The sequence below is a fragment of the Conger conger genome, chromosome 18 (assembly GCF_963514075.1).
Source record: "Conger conger chromosome 18, fConCon1.1, whole genome shotgun sequence".
NCBI lineage: Eukaryota > Metazoa > Chordata > Actinopteri > Anguilliformes > Congridae > Conger > Conger conger.
This window is the reverse complement of record NC_083777.1, coordinates 2,996,177-3,013,384: the sequence shown is the minus strand read 5'-3', so window position 1 is coordinate 3,013,384 and position 17,208 is coordinate 2,996,177. Positions and strand designations below refer to the sequence as shown.

At 52.0% G+C, this 17,208-nt stretch overlaps 1 protein-coding gene across 2 annotated transcripts; it reads right to left on the bottom strand.

The window, feature by feature from the left end:
* Window positions 1–755: 755 nt before the first annotated feature.
* eif3s10 (eukaryotic translation initiation factor 3, subunit 10 (theta)) lies at window positions 756–16,771 on the bottom strand. 2 transcript variants are annotated; one of them, XM_061227438.1, is made up of 22 exons: window positions 16,569–16,771; window positions 14,184–14,374; window positions 13,541–13,677; window positions 12,958–13,121; window positions 12,458–12,657; window positions 11,925–12,133; window positions 11,655–11,826; window positions 10,002–10,106; window positions 9,811–9,909; window positions 9,344–9,460; window positions 8,786–8,971; window positions 7,287–7,634; window positions 6,949–7,053; window positions 6,486–6,599; window positions 6,160–6,282; window positions 5,552–5,705; window positions 5,180–5,361; window positions 4,610–4,698; window positions 3,598–4,154; window positions 3,304–3,466; window positions 2,125–2,378; window positions 756–1,414 (listed from the first exon to the last, which is right to left on the bottom strand). In XM_061227438.1, exons 1-22 carry the CDS (start codon window positions 16,615–16,617, stop codon window positions 1,218–1,220), a joined length of 3,915 nt encoding a protein of 1,304 aa, XP_061083422.1. In that variant the 5' UTR covers window positions 16,618–16,771; the 3' UTR covers window positions 756–1,217. The 2 variants fall into 2 exon arrangements, with proteins under 2 accessions (XP_061083422.1, XP_061083423.1); XM_061227439.1 differs by having other exon boundaries at window positions 3,304–3,442.
* Window positions 16,772–17,208: the final 437 nt, after the last annotated feature.

The window sequence follows — 17,208 nt, the reverse complement described above, 5'->3', positions numbered from 1 at the left end:
ATATTGCATTATTACATTATAGGCATTTTGCAAACACTCTTATCCAGAGTGACGTATAACAAAGTGCATACCCATAACCTGGGACAAAGTACAGTAAAGTGCTAGGAATGACTGCAGAGATTTGGGCATTGTAGAGTAATTGGATGACAAATAAAGAAAAAAATACATATTTAGTGAGCACTATTTTTTTTTTGACTTATTGCCTCTGCTGCTGTAGCCCATCCACTTAAGAGGCTTGTTGTCTGTTAAGATGTTAAGCTCTTCTGCATGCCAGTTGTAATGTGTGGTTATTTGCATTACTGTCACCTTCCTGTCTGCTTTCACCAGTCTGGCCCTTCTCCTCGTGGATGTCTCATTAGCGAGTTTCTGTCCACAGAACTGCTGCTTAGTGGATGTTTTTTGTTTTTCGCATCTTCCTCTGCAAATTCTGGAGACTGTTTGTTGTTGTGTGTGAAAATCCAAGAAGACCAGCAGTTTCTGAGAAACTTAAACTCAAAGCAACTTGGATCATATTTCTTCCCATTCTGACATTTGGTGTGAACAGCAGAACCTTTTGACCGTGTCTGCATGGTTTTATGCATTTAGTCGCCGTCACATGATTGGCTGATTAAATATTTGCATTAACAAGCTGGTGTACAGGTATACCTAATAAGTTGCTCAGAGTGTATATTGCAGTACTAAATCACACATTGTGGGCCTTTCATTGGGTGATGGCATTTTCAAAGTATAAAAAAAAAAAAAACAATAAGCCAAAATTTGAGCAAATGACTTTTATTAATAAGTGTGGTGTGGTCTAAAAGCATGAAACCATGTGAATCTGCAGCTAGATGGAACAGCTGCTGCACAGACAGGTATAGAAGCTACAGCAAACTAACTGCACAGGAAAGAAGGAATTCATTTCACTGCTCAAAATTTTCACTTAAATGTTGATATAGCCTGTGGCAAAAAATACCCCAAAGATCCACACAGCAAATATTGCGAGAGACCGATTAAATACTCTACGCATGCAGAACAAATTGAGAATCAACTACTTTCATCAGAGGATTAAGAAGCCATGTTGTTTTTTTGTTTGTTGTTTTTCCACAAGATAGAACTGGGTCTGGATTGAAGAAAGGTACATTTTGGCATATTGGTAAGGTGTTAACTGGTTTTGGGTCATGATGCGGAGGGCGCTCCCCTGAGCGGCCGTCCGGGGGGGGGCGGGGGCGCGGGGGGGCTCAGCGGCGGACCGTGGTCCAGCCGTCGTCATCGGTTTCGTTCTTGGTGGTGCGGCGCGAGTTGTCGGCGTCTTTGTCCGAGCGCCAGGAGGACTTCTCTGGCTCGGGCCCCCGGGGGGGCGGGGCCCGGGCCGGGGCCGGGGCCTCCCGCTCCTCCTTCTGCTCCTCTCCGCCTCCACCGCGGCGCCAGGAGCCCCCTGCAGGGACACGGGTTACACACTGATGGGTCAGCCTCTGAGAAGCAGGGCCGTATTGGCCCGTAGGATGGTTTGGGTAACTGAAGCACAGTCGATGTGGCTGCACACCCCAGAGACAGTGAGGTGGCCCAGGGGAACCGTCAGCAGCACGTACTGCACCCACACCCCAGAGACAGTGAGGTGGCCCAGGGGAGCCGTCAGCAGCACGTACTGCGCCCACACCGACTCTGCTCCAGCTCACCTCAACCCAGAGGACTCCACATCAGTCCTACTCAGCCTCAAATTTGGATTCGAGGGCCAGAGTTGATGATCCCCTGGCCTAAAGAGCACCCTCACACCCGTTCTGCTTCCTGCCAGACCCCACCCTGCCTCACCTTCTTCTCCGTCTCTGGCTGCCAGACCCCACCCTGCCTCACCTTCTTCACCGTCTCTGGCTGCCAGACCCCACCCCGCCTCACCTTCTTCACCGTCTCTGGCTGCCAGACCCCACCCTGCCTCACCTTCTTCACCGTCTCTGGCTGCCAGACCCCACCCTGCCTCACCTTCTTCACCGTCTCTGGCTGCCAGACCCCACCCCGCCTCACCTTCTTCACCGTCTCTGGCTGCCAGACCCCACCCTGCCTCACCTTCTTCACCGTCTCTGGCTGCCAGACCCCACCCTGCCTCACCTTCTTCACCGTCTCTGGCTGCCAGACCCCACCCTGCCTCACCTTCTTCTCCGTCTCTGGCTGGCGGTCGGGCTTCGCGGTCGTCCCTGCGGTCGCGGTCACGCCGGTCGCGCTCGCCGCGGCGATCCTCGCTGCCCAACTCCTCGCGCCGGGAGTCCCTCCAGCTGCTGGTCTCCTCAGAGCCTCCTCCTCCTCCTACTCCTACTCCTACTCCACCTCCTCCTCCTCCTCCTCCTCCTCCTCCTCCTCCTCCTCCTCCCCGCCTCCAAGCTCCGCCTCCGCCTCCGCTCTCCTCCCTGGGAGCAGGAGCAGTGATGGTAAATGTTAAATGGTCTGCATTTATATAGCACTTTTATCCAAAGCGGCAACGGCAACTGGCTACCATGCAAGGCACCACCAGCTTATCAGAAGCAAGGTTAGGCGTCTTGCTCAGGGACACTTTGACACACCCAGTAATGAGGGCATACACAGGGCTGCACCCAAAAGGATAGACCCGGGGCTCTTTCCAATCGCTTCCCCCCCCCCCCCCCCCCCACCTCCTATCCTATCTCCTTGTTCTTTGCCTGACCTGGAAATCGATTGAGGTCTGCCACCTTCAAAGACATTTAAACCAGTTTAATGTTTGTTCTAAGAGCTAGAAGTTAGGAGGCTCCCGTACTTTTCTTGGGCAGACCTTTGCGGTTGTATTTTTCTGGAATGCGTGACGTACAAACGATTGACCTGATCAACAGTAACTGACATTTGAAGGAGCAGGACACTTGCATTTGCTTAACTCATATCATTCATGTCCCAGACTTCACTTCCCAAGCCTTTTCTCCAACTTTTTCTTGCCTCTCCCAATGGGTGGAGCTAGGACCAAGAAAAGGAGCAAGGAAAAGGAGGCTACTGAAGATCTGACGTGAGTGCATCTACCGCAGGAGTACTGTTCTGGAAGGCGTTTGGGATAAAGGATTGACCTGAGGATCCAGCACTCCACATCGGTCACGTCTGAAACCAACGCATGAAGGAGCGAGGGCGATCCATCCGCCCCGTGTTCCCATTCTCCATTCCCCCTCATCTCTGCACCCTTCCTTTGCCTACCCTCGGAGCCTCTCCTTGGGCCGAGGTGCAATGAAAGGACCCGAGGTGAGGAACAGGTGATTGGAAAGAGCCTCTGGTCCAGTAATGGGACAGGTGCACGCAGGGCTACCTCCAGGACCCGGTCGGGTAGCCGCGACTCACCGTGGCGGGCGGCGGTCCCTAAACCGTTCGGACGACTCTTGCTCTTCTCCGCTTCGGTTATCATCGTCGTTCTGCTCACCACCCTCACGGGGGGGTCCCCAGCTCTCCTCCCGCGCCTTCTCCCTCTCACGCCATCCACCTGCAAAAGCCGCCGTCAGGAGCTCTTCAAAACAACAAACACTCCTCAAATTAACATCACCATTCAAAGGTAGCGTTTACAGTTGGAAAGCAGACGCCAAACTTGTATGGTATCAGCAAAACATGGACATGAAAGCCCTGACAAAACCCACACACCTGGCCTGCCCCGGGGCTTCCAAGGTTTGGGATCATCTCCATCAAGGTCGTCTCCACTTCTCCTGGCTGGCCTTTCATCATCCCCTCCTCTTCTGGGGGCATCACTGAATGTTCTCCTGGGTGCACGGTCATCATCGAATCCCCTCCTAGGGGCATCATCGAAACCTCTTCTCGGGGCCCGGTCATCGTCGAAACCTCTTCTGGGGGCACGGTCATCATCAAACCCTCTTCTGGGGCCGCGTTCATCATCAAATGCTCTTCTGGGAGCCCTGTCCTCATCGAAGGCTCTGCGGGGGCGGTCGTCATCGAAAGCTCTCCGTGGGCCGCGGTCGTCGTCGAATCCTCTCCTGGGGGCCCGGTCCTCGTCGGTCGCTCTCCTGGGAGCACGGTCGTCGTCCCCTCCCCGGCGGGGGCCGCGGTCTTCGTCGAATCCTCTCCTGGGGCCGCGGTCCTCAGCACCGCCACGACGGGGAGCGTCCGCTCCCCTCCTGAAGGCAGGCTCCTTGTCCTCGTCCCGGGGCCCCTTCTCCTCCTCGCGGCCCTCCTGGCGCCAGTCTCTGTGGAGCACACGGGCCGGTTAAACAGCTCCGCTCTGCGGCGGACTCAAACGGTCTTACAACAGGAATGGAACACTTTCCATCTCCTGAGAGCGAATCCACCAATTCCAACTGAACATGGCAGAATGACGTGCCTAATGTGGTAAGGCTGGCGGTTTGTGGGGACGTGGGGATGGATGATGTCGCTAACGTGGTAAGGCTAGCACATTGTGGACGGATGCCGTGGCTATTGTGGCAAGGCTGGTGTTTTGCGTGTGACTGAATGACGTGGATAACGTGGTAAGGCTGGCGGTTGGTGTGTGACTGAATGACGTGGATAACGTGGTAAGGCTGGCGGTTGGTGTGTGACTGAATGACGTGGATAACGTGGTAAGGCTGGCGGTTGGTGTGTGACTGAATGACGTGGATAACGTGGTAAGGCTGGCGGTTGGTGTGGGCGGTTACATGGCACTCACCGGTCGGCCACTGGACGCCTCCATTCGGACTCGCCGCCTTCGGTGCGCTTACGCCAGCCTCCTTCCTCTTTCTCAGGCCACGGCTGATCCTGGAGACGGAACCACATCAGCTTTACTCCAACTTACCCAACTTTAACTGTGCTCCTGTGTTTGAATAGTAACTCGACCGTCCCGACCTTACATATTGGGTTACAGCGTCACAACGATCAGAGCACAAAGTACCCCGACACTTGATCACCGTCAGTGATGCTACCAATTAGGACATGTACCCATTGTTTACCTGTGGCGAGAACACGGAGCGGCGAGCCAACTACAGCACAAATGGCAGCAGCGCACACAGATGGCAAAGCAGGGACAAACCTAATGAACCATGCGATTTCAGGGAGCCAATTACACCTGAGCTCCCAGCGCAACTGAACAGTAACTGATCTTATAGCTTGTTTGCGCTAAAGACGTCTGCACGCATTTCTGCACAACTAACAGACTAGCCGATGCTCAACCGAACACTAGCGCTGGAAGGGAGCATGCCAAAAACGGAGGTTTACTCCGCGTGCGCGGTTGACGGCGCACCTTGCTGGGTTTCTCCTCCGGGACCCTGCGCTCCTCCTCGCGGCGGCGCTCCCGCTCCTCGATCTCCTGCTGCCGGGCCCGCTGCTTGCGCTCCTGCTCCTCCAGCTTGCGCAGGCGCTCCTGGTACTCCCGCTCCTCCTCCTCCCGCTGCTCCTGCTCCACCCGCTCACGATCCTCCCGCTCTGAGCCGCGCGACGGGAGACACGGGGTCAGACAAAACACTCGCGTATCGCGCTTCGGGACGATTCGTTTTAGCTACACACTCTGAAAACGAACATTCATTTTACGGTTCAGGAAAAATGAGCAGGAACCCCGGACGAGCCCCCACCCCCCCCCCCCCACCCCCCCGAGATCTCAACCCAGCGGGAGCACCTTTCTTCAGCTGCTCCTCGTGGATCCTCTGCGCCTCCTCCTCTTTCTCCCGGTAGAAGGTGTTTCGCCGGTCCTCCTTGCGCTGCTTCTTGCGCTCCTCCAGACGCGTCTTGCGCTCCTCCACCAGGCGCTCTTGGAACTGTTTCAGTTTTTCCTTCAGGACAAAATGTCGGTTATGGAACACTGGAATTAAACTTTTTTTCACATTCAGAAAAAAGTCGCTGAAAAATACGGAGATACCTCTTTAAATAAATCTCAACACAACTCCAAAAATCACCCCACTTAAAAAAAAAAAAAGAATGAACTCAGGATAAAGTTACAGGACCTAGGTCGTTCGTTACAGTGGATTTAAATCAAGCCACCCATTTCTTTCTTCATGTAATATCTCCCCTTGTGCCGATCTGTTAGGTTGGTGTCATTTGGACAATAATTTAAGATTGAGCGGGTGAATTAGGGACAGTTTGTGTTTCAGCACATCAGACGGGGAAGGGAGTATCTCATGCTCAGTGGACAACGCAGGCTCGGACCATAAGGGTCACAATGTCTGCAGGTGGCAGGAGTGAAGCTGCTGCGCGGGGCGAGTAGCCCACGGAGAAGCTGAGACTCACCTCGTAGATGAAGCTGCGGGCAGCTGTGATCTTGGACACAAAGTTCTCCTTATCCTCCATCATGCGGGACATTCTCTGCTTGTGCTCCAGGGCCTTCTCCCGCTCCACCTTCATGTTGCTTATCTGCAGAAGGGATCGCCCAGTCAAGTCAGGGGGGACAGGCAAAATAATTACGACCAGTTATAAAGCAATTAAAACTGCAACCAAAAGGCAGGTTCTGGTGTTTTAACGACTCCAAGAAGCAGGCAAAATGTTTTACTGCGTAAAATTGAAGAAATGACAGCTCTCTCTATAAAAAGACAAAGCAGGGGAGGGCGTGTGCCTACCCTTTCCTCCTCCTGCAGCTCCCACAGTTCCATGTCTTTGATGCGCTGTTCCTCGTACGCCTTCTTGATCAACGGGATCTCTTCCAGACGCTTGGCCCTTTCAAAGTAGTCGATCTGTTGCCAAACAGCATGAAAGTCGTAAAATTATACCACCAAAAACCACTCGTGGTATACTTAAATTTAACAAGGTACCTTCACCAGAGCCAAAAATCACAGTGAATTTAAGCAAATCAAAATGCAGATAACCACATGTAATCTTGGATTTGATTGATGCCGCGCCTTGATTGTTTGCATAACACGTGGCAAACCTCTAGTTTAAACAGAACGGGTTGAACGTGGAGAAGGGCAGAGCACAGTGGAAGTGTGTGGAAGTGTGTGGTAATGTGTGGCGTTATGCCGTAGATCAGTGAGTGTTACGCAGAGTGATGGCTCCTAAGGGACAGTGATGTAAAGCTTCCAGGACCTTCTTCTCCTGGTTCTTCAGACGCTCCTGCAGCTCCTTCTTCTCCTTCTCCAGCTGCTCCACCTGCTTAGCCATGATGAAGTCTGGATCCAGCTCCTCCAGGTCCTGCAGCAGAGCACAACCTCAATCCACCACACACGACAAGTTGGGTCCACTTAATTCCACTGATCAGTTTCTACCCATAACTTACTAGAGCCGGTCGGCCTTACTGGCACGAACGGCTCAGACTATGAAGATGGGAGCTGGGAAATAAAGCCGGTACACATTGAGAACAGGACGGGTACGGACAGAGCCCCAGCCGGAGCGGAAGGTCCCGCGGCTCGTTTGGGCGGACGCACCTCGATGTCGATGTCCTTGAAGGCCTTGGCCCCGAGCTCGGTCTTCTTGATCTGCTCCAGGCGCTCGCGCACGGTCTTCTTCTTGATCTGCTCGTGCTCCTGCATGATGCGCTCCTTCTCGCGCTCCTTGGCCTCCTGCCGCAGGCGCTCCTCCTCCGCCTTGCGCACCTTCTGCAGCTCCGCCTCGCGCTGCTCCAGCTCCTCCTTCTCCCGCTGGATGTTCAGGCTCTCCAGCCGCTCCTTGCGCTCCTCGATGGTCTGCCGGCGGGCCAGGATGCGCTGGTGCTCCTTGCGGGCGTTTTTCAGGTAGGCGGCGATGGCCTGCTGGCTCTGCTCGTCACGCTCTTGCTGCGGGGGGCAGGGGGGGCAGGGGGGGAGGAACACAGCAACTGTGAGGAACATCCACCTCAAATACAGCAGCCTACAACACCCACCTCAAATACAGCACAGCACCCTACAACACCCACCTCAAATACAGCACAGCACCCTACAACACCCACCTCAAATACAGCACAGCAGCCTACAACACCCACCTCAAATACAGCAGCCTACAACACCCACCTCAAATACAGCACAGCAGCCTACAACACCCACCTCAAATACAGCAGCCTACAACACCCACCTCAAATACAGCACAGCACCCTACAACACCCACCTCAAATACAGCACAGCAGCCTACAACACCCACCTCAAATACAGCACAGCACCCTACAACACCCACCTCAAATACAGCACAGCACCCTACAACACCCACCTCAAATACAGCACAGCAGCCTACAACACCCACCTCAAATACAGCACAGCAGCCTACAACACCCACCTCAAATACAGCACAGCAGCCTACAACACCCACCTCAAATACAGCACAGCAGCCTACAACACCCACCTCAAATACAGCACCCTACAACACCCACCTCAAATACAGCACAGCACCCTACAACACCCACCTCAAATACAGCACAGCAGCCTACAACACCCACCTCAAATACAGCACCCTACAACACCCACCTCAAATACAGCACAGCAGCCTACAACACCCACCTCAAATACAGCACCCTACAACACCCACCTCAAATACAGCACAGCAGCCTACAACAACCACCTCAAATACAGCACAGCACAGCACCCTACAACACCCACCTCAAATACAGCACAGCAGCCTACAACACCCACCTCAAATACAGCACAGCAGCCTACAACACCCACCTCAAATACAGCACAGCAGCCTACAACACCCACCTCAAATACAGCACAGCAGCCTACAACACCCACCTCAAATACAGCACAGCAGCCTACAACACCCACCTCAAATACAGCACAGCAGCCTACAACACCCACCTCAAATACAGCACAGCACCCTACAACACCCACCTCAAATACAGCACAGCACCCTACAACATCCACTTCAAATACAGCACAGGAGGTCACTTCAGAGTGGGTGAACTGAAACACAGACTCAAATTCACTTTTTACGATGATTAAGGTCATAGGCGACTCACCAGGATGGTGGCAGGCTTGATGACCTGTATGGCCTTGGCCAGGGAGGATGACATGGCGGTCAGCTGGTTGCGGATCTGCGCGGAGGGCATGTTCTGCAGGAACGGACCCACGGGCGCGTCCTCCTTGGTCGAGTAGTTCAGGTCCGACCCGAAACTCAGGGTGCGGGAGGTGTGGTCAATACGCACCTGGTAGGCCAAAACCCTCAATGAATTAACGTGGATTAGGCAATTACTCCAAAAATAAGTAATTGGGTGAAGGCACTGCCCTGTACCCCAATCCACACTTCTTACATAAATTCAAAAAATTAGTAAAAAAATCTGAAAAGGTTTTGAAAACTACATTTCTTCAAACGACACTTCACGAATTTGCGAAAAAGGTGCTAATTTCAACACAACAGGATTTTACATTAACATTGGTCGCTTCGAGCTCTACGTAATTATACAGCATTTTCTTGAACAGCACTTAATGGATTTCCCCGGCTATAATGACATGAACCTTTCCCACGTCCGTGTCTGGCGGCAGGGGGAGGTTTGTGGGGTGAGGGGCGGGGAGCGTACCTGCAGGTCACAGTGGCGGGCAGCGTCTACGATGGAGCGCTCCAGCTGGAAGGCGTCCACAAAGGGGACCAGGGAGGCCAGCCGGCTGAACTCGATGCTCTGGTAGATCTGGGCCACCTATCGGCACACAGACAGAGACGGGGTGAGGTCACACAGGCGTCGGGCAGCCCGGTCGACAGGGGAGTGTGTGTCAGGGTGCTCAGGGGCAAGACTGGGGGGAAGACCCAAGCAAGGCTCCTGCCAAAGACTTTTCGCAAGATCTCAGGGAGGGTGGGCGTCACCCGCTAATCTCCAGCAGGGTCACCTGACGCATGCCAGGTGGCCCACTGGAAGTGCAGGACGCCCAGGTAACGGGACCAGGGAACGGGCCCAGGGAACGGGCCCAGGGAACGGGCCCAGGGAACGGGCCCAGGGAACGGGCCCAGGGAACGGGCCCAGGGAACGGGCGCAGGCGGAGAGAGACGCACCTGCTGCAGGAGCCGGAGGATGGTGTTGTTCTGCAGGTGGGGGACGTACTGCTGGAGGTCTGACTCCTTCTCAGCCTGGTCCTTCACCCAGTTCAGCACCTGCACAGAGACACATAGAGAGCCTGATGACACACAACCGCACCAACACACATCATCACGTCCTCTAGAGCGCAGTGCAGAGTTACAATTACCTTGGTCACTCTTCCGGAAAGCTTCAGGGGGTGAAAGTCGACCTCCAGCCAGTTGTAGAGCTCCTTCACTTCAGGCACAATGTATTGCAGCAGATTGAACCTCACCTAAAAGAGAGCCACAGAATAGTGATACAGGGCACAGCATAGTGCACTAGGCTGAATCCTGCAGTCAGGTCACAGCAGTGACATAGGGTCCCAGCAGGGTATAGGGTAGAGCAATGTGGGCTACAGGGTATAGGGTAGATTGACTGATTGATAGCTCTTTATTTATCCCCATGGGGAAATTTCAGTCTCACAGCAGAAGATAAACAGAATAAAAGGAATAAGGAAATAAATAGGGGAAAATACTAATATACTATGTTAAGAACAGTTGTGTGTCAACATATGAGAGTATAAAAGTATAAAAGTGCAAGGTGTTCATAGTAATAAATACTATGCGTTTAGTCCATTTAGAGGTGACCAGGGCGGGCCTGCCAACATGCCATGACTGGAGGAACCACCATGGCAGGCGGCATTATACAGACGAGCAGGGGTGTCAAACTCCAGTCCCGGAGGGCCGCAGTGTCTGCTGGTATTTGTTGTTCCTTCCAATCAGCAGCCAATTAAGGCCTTGAGAACAAGGTGTGTGGACTCTTTAGCCAATGAAAGACTTAGAAATGTATCTCTCATGCTGAAAAACACCAAAAACCAGCAGACACTGTGGCCCTCCAGGACTGGAGTTTGACATCCCTGGGGTAGAGCAAGGTGGTGTATAGGGTAAAGGGTAGAGCACAGCAGGGTATAGGATATAGGGTTGAGCAAGGCGGGGTACAGGGTATAGGACATAGCGGGGTAAAGGGTATAGGCTATAGGGCACGGCGGGGTATAGGGCACGGCGGGGTATAGGGCACGGCGGGGTATAGGCTATAGGGTAGAGGATGGGGGGGTTAAGGGTATAGGGAAGAGGACGGTGGGGTATAGGGTAAAGGGTAGAGCAGGGCGTGGTATAGGGTACAGGGCATGGCGTGGTATAGAGTAAAGGGTATAGGGCACGGTGTGGTATAGAGTAAAGGGTATAGGGCACGGCGTGGTATAGAGTAAAGGGTATAGGGCACGGTGTGGTATAGAGTAAAGGGTATAGGGCATGGCGTGGTATAGGGTATAGGGTATAGGGAATGGCGTGGTATAGGGTACAGGGTATAGGGCACGGCGTGGTATAGGGTAAAGGGTATAGGGCACGGTGTGGTATAGAGTAAAGGGTATAGGGCACGGCGTGGTATAGGGTACAGGGTATAGGGCACGGCGTGGTATAGGGTAAAGGGTATAGGGCACGGTGTGGTATAGAGTAAAGGGTATAGGGCACGGCGTGGTATAGGGTAAAGGGTATAGGGCACGGTGTGGTATAGAGTAAAGGGTATAGGGCACGGCGTGGTATAGGGTAAAGGGTATAGGGCATGGTGTGGTATAGGGTAAAGGGTATAGGGCACTGCGTGGTATAGGGTATAGGGTATAGGGTATAGGGTATAGGGCATGGCGTGGTATAGGGTATAGGGTATAGGGTATAGGGCATGGCGTGGTATAGGGTATAGGGTAAAGGGTATAGGGCACGGCGTGGTATAGGGTATAGGGTATAGGGCATGGCGTGGTATAGGGTATAGGGTATAGGGCACGCACCATGTCGTTGATCAGGCTCTGGCGGGTGGGCGGGGCCTGCAGGCCCAGCAGGGTGGCGAGGCGGCGGTGCTTCTCCACGATGATGCCGTCCATGTCGAGCAGGCGGGCGATGTCCGTGCGCTCGGGGGTGATGGGAATGGACAGCGTGGCCAGGAGGACCCGAGTGGACATCCTGCAGGAGAGAGCGACGGGGGGGGTTAGCAGCTAACTCTAGGGGGGCTCTGGACCCCGCGTCCCACCTGGAGCAGAACTCTGGGGGGGGTTAATCACCTCTGCATCTCCTCCTGGGTGAGGTTCTTCCTCATCTCGCGGGACAGGTGGTACAGCCGGTGCAGGGTGCAGGCGTGGAACAGCGCGTTCCCAGACTTCCAGAACACCGTGGACACCTTGTTGTAGTAGTTGGCCATCAGCTGGGGCTTCGGCGGCTTCTTGGACAGGGCGAAGAGGCCGTGGATGTCCTCCACCGCCTTGAACGCTTCCTGAAAGGCAATCAAAAATACCACCATTTACATCATGTGATAAACACTGAAAATAAACCATCGCAAGGACCAGCTCTACAGCCTGAGCCCCATACATTACAGCGTCCCTTTCTCTCAGAATTGCCACCGTTTTACATGGATTATAGTTTACTGGCTCATTCAGCAGTTCCTGCTCGCCGATTGGCTCATAATCTACTGAATGAGCCTATCAGCAAGCATTCAATGGATTCTGCTCGCTTACTGGCTCATTGAGCAGTTTCTGCTCCCTGATTGGTTAACTCGGGAGATTCTGCGAGCTGACTGGTTCACTGGGCGGACTCTGACCTGCCAGAGCTCCATGCTGATGGCGCTGTCCAGCTGGACCAGCCGGGTCTCCAGGTGCATGGACTGGCTCTCGGGGTTGTTGAGGTTGATGGCGGTGCTCTGGTTGTGGTGCCTCTGGATCTGCCCCAGGTGCATGCGCAGGTTGTCACACAGCTTGCGGAACTCGGCCTTGCGGGTGTACTGCAGGCAGAACTTAAACGCTGCGGGACGGGGGGGGGGAGAATCCGGGTCAAATACTGCCTCCAGACACTTCAGCCATCAACAGGTCCAACAGTGTCGATGACCCCAGATTCACATGGTGAAGTGACTGGGAGACGGGGGGGACGGACAATGCAAACAGGAAGGGGCTCCCCTTAATGTGTAGTGGTGTTGTTGCAGCCAGGGGTGGGATGCAGGCGTGGGAGACCCCTCTGAGGGGGGGATGCAGGCGTGGGAGACCCCTCTGAGGGGTGGAGAAGCCCCACTGAGGGGTGGAGAAGCAGACGGGCGGTGCGGCTCACCTTGCTGGGCGATGTCGTGGTAGAGGCGCTCCACCTTGGAGTTGTTGCGCAGCAGGTCCAGACACTGGCGGTACGACTCCCACAGGAACTTCACCCAGGGCGTCAGGAGCAGCCGGTCGGTACGGTCCTGAGTGTCCTCCCCACTCACGGCACTTAGCAGCACACTACAGACACACACCAACCGGTAAAACACACACCCAAAAAACTCTCAGAGCGCCACACACACACACACGCACACAAGCATGCGCATGCGCGCACACGCACGCACGCACGCACGCACGCACGCACGCACGCACGCACGCACGCACGCACGCACGCACGCACGCACGCACGCACGCACGCACGCACGCACGCACGCACGCACGCACGCACGCACACACACAATAGAACTCACACAACAACGGGTAAAACAAACACACCTACAAAGCCATTGGAGCCACACACAGACACAAACCCGTTAATGTAAATTCATCCTCCTGCTTAGTGCCTGGTCGGTGACACAGCTAGTGAGACACGTTCTCACACACAGCGCTTCTGCTCACACAGGACCCCAGGCGGGGCCCTAGGCCTGCGTGCTGCGTACCTCTCGGGGGTCTGGATGTTGTCCAGATCCTCGATGTCCAGCACCATCTGCTGGGACTCCCCCTTGGCCGTCTCGGTCTTCTCCTCCGCCAGCTTGAGGTAGGCCCGGACCACATCCTCCAGAGACTTGATGTTCACCTGCAACGCAAACCCGCCAGAGGTCACGGCCAGGGCTCCGATAGCATTGCTGCTAACAGCGGTAATAGCAGCCAGTAGTGGCTGCCTTTTTATATTACGTCAGGTTTGTATTCCTTTTGGGGGGGACAGTTAGCAATGTACCAAAAACAGAAACACTTTTTCTGTTTTAAGTACACTGCTAACAGACCCCAGACAATGAACAGTCCATGCTGACTGACCAAAATTAATTTAATACATTAATACTTCCAACATGCTTTCATTGAACAAACTGCACATGAACAGCCAATCAATTTAACAAAACATCAACTCAAGTAAAGCCTATTCATCATAGTTCAAGCAGTCTTTTGCGATGATGATATAAATGATATACCAGGCAGCTCTAACACACACACACACACACACACACACACACACACACACACACACACACACACACACACACACACACACACACACACACACACACACACACACACACACACACACACACACACACACACACACACCTGCTGGCAGATGTTCTTGTACTGGTACAGGCCCTCCTTGGCCAGGTGGCTCTTGCGCAGGTCCACGCACAGCTCCAGGTACTTGAGCATGATCGGCTCGTGGATCTTCTGCCATGTTCGATGTTTCTTGCTCTTGATGACATCATAAAGAACGTCCAAAGCTGGCTGCTTCTTGCCAACCTCAAGGAACTCTGCGGAATGAGAGAAAGGCAGAGACCGTCAGGCTGGAGCTGGCGTTACTGTACCTGTTATTCCCATAACGCTATAACTCAGGACATTTAACCTCCACAGATCTTACCTTTAAATGTTTATCCTTTTTTTTTTTTTTTTTAAAGCTAAACAAACCAGGGAGGGGGAGGGAAAAATAATAATAAAAAATGTGGGCCCTCACTAATTGTGCTTTAAACTACCGTTGCTTCAACAGCACCCATACACAGAGCCCTGCAGCTGAAGCCCACGCACTCCCACAATGCACTGGGCAGCTGGGACAGGCATTCAGAGCACTCCAGTATCAGACGCCATTCCGACGGTGCGCTGGAATACTAGCTTATGTTTGGAATGGTGTGCAGAGACAGCACAGTGTCTGTTCAATCCAGCGGGGGAAATAGTGTGCAGGTAGCAGTTGAAACTGTACTTCCCTCTAGGGTCTTTCAGCGCACTTATCCCTGCTTATGGGTATGCACTTTGTTGTATGTTGCTCTGGATAAGAGCATCTGCCAAAAGCCATTAATGTAAATGTACATTTATTTACCGAATTCACCTACAGTTTCAAACGCATGGTTTACAGTGCACAACAAAATGACCATCATTTAGTTCAACACTTTTCATTCTCATTTCATTGGCAGAACATCAGTGGCTAGCTTGCACGGTACTGTACTTAATAAAAACCAGTAGGTTTCATTATAGATCCTATTTACACTGCCACCATGTTGTTCTGAGCTCTGGCAAGAGGCACACTAGCATCCAGTGGGATGTACACGCCACGATCTGTATCCTTGACAACGCCAACAACACGTTGCAAACTCTTCACAACGGCAGTGACAATACCAACTGCAGTGCAAGGAATGTATAAGCTAGCACAATAAACCCCAAAACAACGAACTGCTAAAGCAGGGATTCATTCAGCTAAAAAGCAGCAGGGTTAACTCAGGAAGGCTAGTGCACTTGTGAATGATGTAGTTAATGTTGGCTTACACTACAAGTAAGCCATGCATTTTGCAAGCTTAAGACATTTCTGACATACTTGGACATGGCTTTTATAATATCAGGTCTAAAAAAGGATCAAAACAAAGGTTTAGGACCACAACACCAGTATGAAAGTGCAGGTTCAGGATTTTTTGCATCATTTGTTTCAGTGCATGGCTTTTGATTGGCTCACACATTTTAGGTAAATACAGAAACGCATTGTTACTGTAGCCGGGCGTTAGTGGTCCAAAGTAAGCCATTGCAACTAACTCCGTAGCAGCATGTACAGATGGCACCAGAGGATGCATGCATTGCGCTCCAAAAAATTATCTTTAATCTAATTTTCAGTTGGAGCCATTTCCCATGTTGCCTGCAACCCAAGACCCACTAAGCAAAAGGAAAGTAGAACGAGCACAATATTAATATTATTGACATTGAAATATCATAACTTAATACAAATATACATATTTTCTGTCGATGTGGATGCTGAAAAATGTATGCAAGCTAACTAATAAGCTGTACAGACAGGTAATTAACAACATGGCCAAGGAGAAAATTGGAGTATTGTGATCAGGTAACTAAACAGACATACAAGTTAACTCATGTTGGGTCGTGTCCGAAAGAAACATTCAACAAAGAACCATTGGACAGAAAAGGGTTAAGACCTAGCCAACGACAGGAGAGAAAACAACTCCGTCTTCCATAAGATTCTTGCAAATAACTTTAATGACACAGCCCTAAAACCACGTTTTTACATCAGTGAGAATACTTTATCCAGAAAGCTAACGCAGCCTGCTAGATGCAGCTTACAGCGGCTAGTGTTCGCTTAGCAGGTTAGCTGAACGCGTTTAACCCCAGGAAACTATTCACTAGCATGTTAGCTAGTTGGCTAACCTAGCTCTAGCAGATTCGAAGGCGAAAATCATCCATCGAGCATGTACGCAATACACCCAAGCAAAAAGAAAATTGGACATAACCAAGTAACTAGCTAAACAATGGGGTGACGTGCATTCTACTCATAAAATCGTAAACAAGTGAAATGATAGCACTTGCAATGTGGGGACTGCGTGGAAAACGTATGGGCTTAATTATGAATAAGCGTTTATTTCCAACATGGCCTCCCCGCCATGCTGAGTAGACCTAAGCGACTCGTGAACTCGCCGACTGACTACTAATACGCACGGCCGAGATTAAACTCACCATTGGCCCTTTTTAGAGCGTTCTCCGGACGCTGAAAATATGCCGGCATTGTTGTCGCTTGGTTCTAATGAGGATTTCACGATGTGGAAGATATTTCTTCAGAAATCCCTGCTAGCCATCCGCGCCACACTCAACTCGCTCTGTCAACCTCCGGAGAAAGGAATGACGCAGCCGAGTGACCCTTCTTCATGACCCGAGTTTCCCGTATGTACTGGGAGAGGCGCGGAAATAGAGCAGATGTACTAGATGGGAAGAAGAACTTATTTTTCACATGCACTAGTATTACCCCAAATCTTGCCTGAATTATAAAACATACATTTGTGATTCAAAGTGCTAGTCTATATTGTTTTAACTAGAAACTCATGTTATGGATTTCTGACATATTTTCTCATGTGGCAATTACAGGCAGGGCTGGCTTATAAATATTTTACTAAATACATTTAGAGTCACCAGCAGGCTATCATAGCTGATTATGCTGTTGGCATTATTTTGAAGTTCCAGGAGGTGAAATAAACTTCTGTAAACTTCTGTCATTCTGTAGCAGGATCTCCCATCTTTGACCCATAATTTCACATTTATTTTGGACAGAAAGAATCAGAAAGTTGTTATAAAACAAACCATTTATTTTCACTGACTGGTG

What these genes read in the sequence shown, in the direction of transcription:
- eif3s10 (XM_061227438.1), bottom strand. Translation starts at nt 16,617, where the DNA reads ATGCCGGCATATTTTCAGCGTCCGGAGAACGCTCTAAAAAGGGCCAAT. An exon ending in AACATCCAGACCCCCGAGAG is followed by an intron (nt 13,122 to 13,540) that starts GTACGCAGCACG and finishes GTGTGTCTGTAG; the next exon opens with TGTGCTGCTAAGTGCCGTGA. An exon ending in ACCCAGGAGGAGATGCAGAG is followed by an intron (nt 11,827 to 11,924) that starts GTGATTAACCCC and finishes TCTCTCCTGCAG; the next exon opens with GATGTCCACTCGGGTCCTCC.